The 8484-nt window shown below is 40.5% G+C and overlaps 2 protein-coding genes across 4 annotated transcripts in view; both read right to left on the bottom strand.

Annotated features, from left to right (window-relative positions):
• Positions 1-5454, bottom strand: part of abhd6b (abhydrolase domain containing 6, acylglycerol lipase b) — a 7309-nt gene extending 1855 nt beyond the window's left edge. For both annotated transcript variants that reach the window (XM_031845448.1, XM_031845449.1), the window contains exons 1-5: positions 3133-5454; positions 2234-2360; positions 1051-1207; positions 285-398; positions 69-201 (exon numbers count right to left, since the gene is read on the bottom strand). In XM_031845448.1, coding sequence (XP_031701308.1) covers positions 69-201; positions 285-398; positions 1051-1207; positions 2234-2360; positions 3133-3145 — 544 coding nt within the window. In that variant the 5' untranslated portion in view covers positions 3146-5454. The remainder of the gene's footprint in view (positions 1-68; positions 202-284; positions 399-1050; positions 1208-2233; positions 2361-3132) is intronic.
• A 716-nt stretch (positions 5455-6170) lies between these two features.
• Positions 6171-8484, bottom strand: part of slmapb (sarcolemma associated protein b) — an 8009-nt gene continuing 5695 nt past the window's right edge. Inside the window, exons 8-10 of one of the 2 annotated variants that reach the window (XM_031845446.1) lie at positions 7827-7961; positions 7247-7334; positions 6668-6756 (exon numbers count right to left, since the gene is read on the bottom strand). In XM_031845446.1, the coding sequence (XP_031701306.1) occupies positions 7251-7334; positions 7827-7961 (219 nt within the window). In that variant the 3' untranslated portion in view covers positions 6668-6756; positions 7247-7250. Of the gene's footprint in view, positions 6757-7246; positions 7335-7826; positions 7962-8484 lie in introns of both variants that reach the window. The other variant, XM_031845447.1, reaches the window with a different exon arrangement.

Raw genomic sequence — 8484 nt, 5'->3', positions numbered from 1 at the left:
CACACACACACACACACACACACACACACACACACACACACACACACTCTCTCTCTCTCTTGTCTGACCGTCTGGACAAATGAGAGTGATGCTGCAGATCTCTGAGGGGTAGCAGGCTGCGTAAACCCCGGCTACGTTTCCTCCCATGGCGGTCCCGACCACATGGAAAGGTTTCCTGTTCAAGCGAACGGTTTCCACAAACTGAGAAAAAAAGATTTTCAGTTGAATGATTTTAGGTGCCTGACAAATAAACCCTTTTAAATTCCCCTCTCTTCGGTGTGTACCTGATGGATCCGTCTGACCTGACCCTGAATGGAGTAGTCCTCTGTGTTGGTGCGTGTTGTTCCCTCATGACCCGGCATGTCCACACACACAATGTGAAGATGTTTCGGTAAATACTGGAGCAGCAGGAGAGAAGAAGGTAGACAGCTGAAAACCATGAATGTATGGAAGCCAAGAAACGCTGTAATACCTGGAACCTGAGAAGCAACTGAATTCATAGCGTTAAAATATTTTACTTTGGAAACCGTCAGTCTGAACTTAAGTTCAGTTTAAGCTTTGTTTTCTCGGATCATGTGACTGACTGACTGAAACCTGATTGGACAGAGGTCTGATTGACAGCTCATCCTTTGCATGACATCCACATTTTTGAATTTGACCGGTGGAATTTGAGCAAATTTAGTCAAATCTGAATTTGTGAACCTTAGAAAAAAAAATAAGAAAACAGTCTCGAAATAACCTGGAAATATCAAAAAAAACGGAATTCAAGCCAAATAAAGACTTTCCAGGTTTACATTTCACATTAACATCACTAGTAAGTGTTAAAATATTTAAATTCTCATGGCCTGTACTTCTATGTGTTGTCCTCAAAACTCTTACGAAGCTATTTTATGAATAACATAAGTTTGCTTCATAAAAAGTCCCAGTTTCACAGGATAACATCCTGTGTTCTTGTTACGTTTCTTGTCACTTAAAAAGAAAAACAAGTTTCTATCATAGAATTCTGTTGAGAGTCACGAGCACAAAGCAGCAAACTGTTTTGACAACAACCTTGACAACAGTGAGCCACGTGTCTTTGTGAGCAGAGAAGCCGTGCAGCATTAAGATGGAGGGTCTCATCCCCGGCTTTCCTCTGGAGGCGAAGCAGAAGCGATAGCCGCCGCAGTCGGCGTAGCGCACCTGCAGGCCCAGAGTCCTCCTCCAGTACCTGAAGAGGAACCAGGAACGTGTGAGCTCATGAACACAGACACCGGAACTCAGAGTCAAGTAGTAATGGGCTTTGAAGCAAACTATTTTGTGTACTTTCACACAGTTTATGTTCATAAAGGTCACATTAATAAAGGATATAGGCTCACATACTTTAAATCTAAATGCAAGACTCACATGTAGGAAAAATCAAACTTTCAAAGTGCACGTGGGTGTTGCTTTAAAACAGCAGCCAAACATAGTTCAAATCCAGGCTGATATTCTGTGACCAGATGGATAAAATAATAATTAATAACAAGACTTGAAGAAATTGTCTTTTTGAAGGAACGGTGCAGCAGCCATAAAAACATGGAGTCTTGGGTTTGAATTTTTAACTCAATTTAAAAATCATATTTCTTTAAAGGAAACTGATATTAAGCTCAGAAACAACAGAACTGATAATTTTTGAGATTTTGGGCTATTTTGCTTCTATGAAATGTCTTCTTTCATTTGTGTCTGTAGATTTTCTCCTAAATTCACCAAAAGTTACCATCAAATATGTATTTCTTATGGCTGTACACAGGATTTTATGTTTTATGGAGTGATAGAAAGAGATATCCTTCATTCCCTCTGACTTTGATCTGTCAACAAAATGAAACATGACTTTTGGATCCGTCTTAATCCAGTGTTCAGATTTCTGTTCTGGGAATTTATGCAAATTAGCACATATTTAATCAGACAATGACTCATTTGCATATTAAAACATACATTTTCAGAAAAATTGCAATTCAAAAAATTGTTTTCTTAATGTAAGTACTCAACTGGGGAAGTTTCATTATGGAATATATTACTTTAGATGTTAACCCTATTCTCCTTTAGTGTCTTCCCTTAAGCAGTAACAGTACATGTATTTTGATTATAAGCTAGTTTTGTCGTCAGTAAATTGTAATTTACTGTAAACTACTTGGAGCATAACTATCATTTGTGGCTGATAAGAGGGAATACACGTCAGATATTAAACGTATGAAGTGAAAGGCATCGACCTCACCAGTAGTAGACTCTGATGAGTGCAGAGGGCCAGAGGAGGAAGGAAGCAACGAAGGCCAGGATGGGAATAGCCAGAGTTCCCCCCGCAATTATGAACAAGTTCACCACGTCCAGATCAGCTGCCATGGCTTCCCTACAGCAAACACACGCACACACACACACACACACACACACACACACACGCGCAGTGTGTCGGGGGAGGGGGTAAAGCCAGCATCCATACAATGTTGAGATAATAAATAGTAAATAACACAAGAAACATCTCTACAAGCCACGACTTTCCCTTTTTTTAAATCGTAACAACTTACTTTTCAGATTATTCCCTCCTGGTTTCTTGTGATTCTGTTGTATTAGTTCTACAGCGTGCAGATACTTGAGCTTATTTAAAGGTGTTGTTGATGTGTTGAAAGCATAAATAGTCAAATGATCTACTTGATATAAACAAAATAAAAGACAACAACTCTCCCCGTGGAGTGCAGTCAGTCCCTGGCAGCTTGCTCTGGATAAACTCATTGATTATTCTATCATTGGGGAAAACCGGGCCACCACATTATTCGGTCAATCTTTTAAAGTGAACGCACAACAGGAACCTGATTCAGAGTCCAGGCAGTTCACTGTGTACAGAAACACAAATACAAGAGATAAATACTGCAGTAAACCTTCAGTAAAGGATTGTTGTGTAACAAAGGATTATTAAGGATATGTGACCACCGAAATCAAAATGTAGAGACAAAAGGATTAAAACCGATACCATTAAAAGGTAAACATTCTTCATTTATGCGTTGCTTTGGACAAAAGCATTCACACAATGTAGTTTCACCTTAAACCCTCCAACAAAGGAGCGTCAGTAAGTCACATTCATCCACATGTGATGTCTGGAGCTTCAGGTCCAAAACGTACCACAGGGTGTCATGATGGAGACCGACTCTGGAGCTCCTCCTGGTTTACAGTCAGTCGGGAAGATGATTTCTGTCTTTCCTCTTCTTCTTCTTCTCCTTCATGAGGAGGTTTCACTGAAGGGAAGAACCAGAACTGATCAACATCAAACAAACTGCCCACAAGAGGTGAACGATCTTAGGATGTTCTGTATGTTAAAGAGAGATGTAAGTACTCGACTGGTGAGGTTTCCTGGTGATATCTACTAGTTAAATGTAGCGCCTCGCTTTAATGAAAGACTTCATAATTAATTGAAAGGTCCACCAATGTTTCTGCATGTGCTGGCCTATTTATTTGATACATACAGAAACATAAAAACAAGTTGTACGTCACAACTATTAACAGGTTGTTTGTATGGAAGGAAAGCTACAATTCTGAAGACTTATAATTGTAAAAGAAAATTTAAATAGAATGAATGTAAATTAAAGCTTTATTAAGTCCAAGATCACACAGTAAAAAACAAAAACAAAAAAACCCATCTATTGCAATGTGCAGCTGCCATTCTGATGCATCTCTGGTCCACTACAGATGACCTACATACAAACTGGAGCAGAACTAAATGGACTCGGCCACTCTGCAGAGGAGGCTCAAGTTGCGTGTGAATGCTTCTCATGTTTGGGTTTATAAAGGACGGAGAGAAGAGGCTGTCGTCAGTCTGCTCACATGTCTACACACACAGAGTCTGAGCATCACGTCAACATCCCGGTCACGTGACGTCGGATCCTTTACACGGCAGGACAGAAATGAGGGTCAGATGCTTCCACATCGCATAGCAGCTATGACCCGATGGACATTGCGAAATTTGAGATTCCTCAACAAGCCTCTCGCCCTGTTGAGAAATATACTGCATCTTGTCTGACATCTGTCAGTGTGGTCTGCCGGTAACTGCACTGAGAGCTTCACCCTGTCATCTTCCTGCAGAAGTGGAGGCCACCACAGTGAGACGTCACATTTACTCTGTTACAAACCCATAAAGATGAGGTCTCACTAGAGGCAGCCTTTGAGAAAGAACGGTCAAAAACAAAAAGCTGATTTTTAGTGCACGTTCCTGCATGGGTCACGCTCCACAATACTTGCATCCTACATTTCCCATAATGTAACGCTAAATGCCCACTTCTTTCCAAACACCTCCAGTTTGTAATGCAGTCTTTCTGTTGTACACTCATAGTCTAAAGCTGTCGTCTCACTGTGTCACCACGTTGGTGAAACACTGAAATGTGATCCAGGAAGTCCGGTTGGAGTAAAAGATTAATGTGTTTACAGGAGCTGTGTGAAGGATTTAGTAGCATCCAGTAATGAGGTTCTGTGAAAACAGACTGTGAAGAGGACCCTGCTGTAGACACAAACAGCTCATCCTAAGCTGATTATACACTAATGAAGACATAGTCATGAATATTATATTCCATTTCTAATAATCTCCCCCTAAATCATACACATTGTTCCTTTAAAGGCTTATCTGAAAAACTACAGACTCTACAACTCTGTAGAGTTGTTAGTGCAGTAACTATTTCGTCACAGGGCTCTAGTTGGTCTGAACAAGGCCTTAAAATGACAGGGTGCAGCATTTATGGGATCTACTGGTAGAAGTGGAATATAACTGTAGTTCTCCTACATGTGTGGCACACAGGAGACGGTTCAATTGGTTTCAATCTGCACCCTCCACCACCAGATGGCACTAGATCCCACACACTGCAGCTTTAAGGCCCAAAGCCACATAACCCTGATGACTGACACACACACACACACACACACACACACACACACACACACACACACACGATATTTGTGTAGGTACTTGATGTAAAGAAAAACCTGAATTGTATTCAATCCTCTAAAAGTCTATAAGAAACAGGTGTGATTTAATTATATGAGCACTACAAGGTGTGTGCGTGTGTGTATATGTGTGTGTAGATTTTAAGGTATTCTCTGGAGCAGGTGGGTGTTTCTACATGGTTTCTTTGACTCACATGTTGCTCCATTAAGTTCCCGTCTGTATTATTTCCCGGTCATGTTACTGTGTTTCAGCTCCTGCAGAGGGGCATCGAGTGTCTCTTTGTCCTGCAGGTCAATCTGCAGGTCACTAACAAGTCCGTCCACACACTGCACGTCTTCACTTCACCACAGTCTATGCTGCTGCATGGTGCAGAACAGCAAGCACGACATAAGATCTAACCTCCTAAATTATTTAGCTGGAGGGTGGAAGCAAAAGTATGAATGTAAATACGGTTCCCTTCCCTTAACATGAACAGACAGCACACACCACAGCTTACCTCATATCTGGTGTTCCTCTACAATGAGAGGATCAAAATAAATAAAAGGTCTGACCTCATCTCCGTGAAGCTGTTCAGCGACTGCCTGCTTATGCAATGACTATAAAAGGTGTGAACGATGAGGGTAAGATTTTTTAATTGAGGTCACTCGTACATTTTAGAGCAGTTATTCATAAACTCTAAACCCAAGAAACTACAGTATATATATCTCTCCATCTCTTTACAAAACGCATATCACAAATAAAGCAAATGAATAGATTGAGATTTGACACAAAATCATATATATTGCATGCAAATATATAACCATGAAAAACACTACTTAACAAGTTTAGTGTTGAGTTTCAAAAACATGACATTTCAAGTGTTACACCAGTTTCTTGTTGGTAGATGGAAAACATTTAAATGATACTGTTATGTAATACTGACTTCCCAGTGGTGTGCAGTCCCCGGGTGATCGCAGTTATCGATAAAATGTCGGTTCCACTGAATTCAAACCTCGTATGTGTATTAATTGGCACAAGAAAGAGTAATATGATGAACAGTAGCTGGTGCAGAAACGTTACCGTCTATGGAAGCAACTGTTGGGTACTTAAAAACCCTGAATGTTGATGAAGGAAAACCAGAGTTTACATACATATATTGGGGCTGTTTCACTTTAATCGTCATAAAAGAAAAACTGTTTTCAGAACTATTAATAACGCTTAACAAAAAAAACGCAAAATGTCCAAAACGCTCTGAAAATCCCCACTTTTATTAGCGATAAAAGACATTAACTTAGCAGTGCCCACCTCCTCCATAAACTGATGTTAAGGCAGTCATCATGCACTCAATCCGGGTCTGCATTATTGTGAGAATATTTATTATTCCGACAGTTACAGAGATGTGTTACATTGAGGGAGGTTCAAACTGCAGGTGATATATCTAGAGCTAATTAAGCGTGTAGCGGTTCTTTACATTCGTTAATGGATGATCCTAGAAGTCATGGTGGTAAACAAAAACACACAATCCTTCCAAGAATAATAACAGGGATACAAACAAACTTCTTCATTTTTGCACACAAAAGTGACATTCTTTTATTAACCTCTCTGTCATCTAAAATAGAGCCTCTTAGAAATAAAACAGTGTTTAGTATGAGCCCTCCTACTTAAAAGTGCAGATATGATAAGGGGGCAAGTTTTTCAGTGTGGAGAAATCGGATGATAAACGTGTGTGTGTGTGTGTGTGTGTGTGCACATTGCCCTCAGGTCCTGAAGAGCACAGCAGCAGTCACAGCTGTTAGAGCCACAGCAACAACAGGCCCCCAGATCAACCACGGCTTCTGAAACAAGCGGCGACACAGAAACGGAAACATGAGCAACACCACATGAAACCGACCACCAACCACCATTATGTCATTGCGTCATCGGATTGCAAAAGCTTTGACAGAAGGGGCTTGCCATTTGAAACCAATGCAGTGCAGAGACAGAGAGAGAGACAGAGAGAGAGAGAGAGAGAGAGAGAGAGGGCGAGTTTAAAAAGTAAAAAATAAAACAGCTCTTTGAGATAAAGAGAAGCTCATCCAAGCCAACGGGGAGAAACAGTTGTTAAGCATTAGCCATCCAGACAAGACAAGCAGATGTCAGATGTTGGAACTGTATGATTAGAGAGGTTAGAGTCTCTGAGACGTTTGTCTGTTGTTCCCCCCCTCCCTCCCTCCCTCCCTCCCTCCCCACGAGGAAGGCATTCCGGGGAAATAAGTCATGCAATTGGTCCAAAAGACACTGGTGAGAATGAAAGATGTCGGCCGATTTGACAGGAGTATCGTGTACCTTACTACCACAATGCACCGTAGCACCAATACAGCACAGCCAGGATAAGGCCCATGACTATGGCTTGAACAGGCAGCAATGGGGACGTCTACAGAAGGGAAGGGACATTACAGTGATCAACTGCAGCGGGACATACTTCTAGCTGGGCGGAGCTTTATTAATAAACCTCTCAGTCAGGAGTCTGTAATTGGTGTTTACACAAATCTCAAAGTGACACACGGCTGGCAACAGCAGCAGACAGTGGATGATTAGAGGTGAGCAGGTGTGCTGCTGTGACTAAAGAAAAAAAAAAATATATATATATACATATATATATATATTTATATATATATATTGTGAATCATACAAAAAAGATTTGTTTTTTATGCCCGGAGAATTTTTAACAAGATAAAACAAATCTGATGCAAAGCTCATGCTCCTAAAAACCAAATTTGCCTCTTATGCAAAGCTATGGTGCTGTTTTCCGTATTAACTATTAAAACACAATTGCAGATTATTCTAATATATATATATATATATATATATATATATATATATATATATACGCGTCTTTGTTAGTGTGCGATGGACCAGCACTCACCTTTGTCTCTTTCTCCTTTAGTTCCTCCATGTTGGCTTTGCACTCCTCAAACTGGTCAGCGAGCGACTGCTTCTCCTGCTCAGTCTTCTCATATTTCTCCTTCAGGTCCGACAGCTCCGTCTTCACCTCCTCGTACTGCGTGAAGCAAACTGTTAATTTCAACTTCATCGCAAGACAAATTCATTTCATTTAAAATGACTCAGCTGTATTATATGAAGAACCTTTTCAAGGTGAGGCAACTTTATTTATAAATGCACATTTCGTTACAGAGAAACTCGATGTGCGTTACATTTAAAATAATAAATATATGCAACAAAGTGAGGTCACAGTAAATCAAACACCATATTTATACACAGTCAAAGTTGATGGACAACGTTTTTCCTCATGTTGAATATTTAATGTGAAGCTGTCGGCCGCATTATCTGCCCAGAGAGGTTTCTGTTGCTGCTGTTTGTTTACATTCCTGATGATGCAAATAAAAAGAAAAGCTCGACAGGAATGTACTACTGCTTCTGTTTTGTTAGTCACGTGTTTGTTGTGTCGCAAATGGGCTACGACTGAATTGCGTTTGTGCATCCCTGTGTTACATAATGACTTTAAATGATCCTTGAACACACACACACACACACACACACACACACACACACACACACACACA

This window comes from Anarrhichthys ocellatus, unplaced genomic scaffold, assembly GCF_004355925.1.
Source record: "Anarrhichthys ocellatus isolate YVR2014 unplaced genomic scaffold, GSC_Weel_1.0 scaffold5, whole genome shotgun sequence".
In the NCBI taxonomy this organism is placed as follows: Eukaryota; Metazoa; Chordata; class Actinopteri; order Perciformes; family Anarhichadidae; genus Anarrhichthys; species Anarrhichthys ocellatus.
Note: the sequence above shows the minus strand (reverse complement) of the source record. Positions and strands in the feature narration are given on the sequence as shown.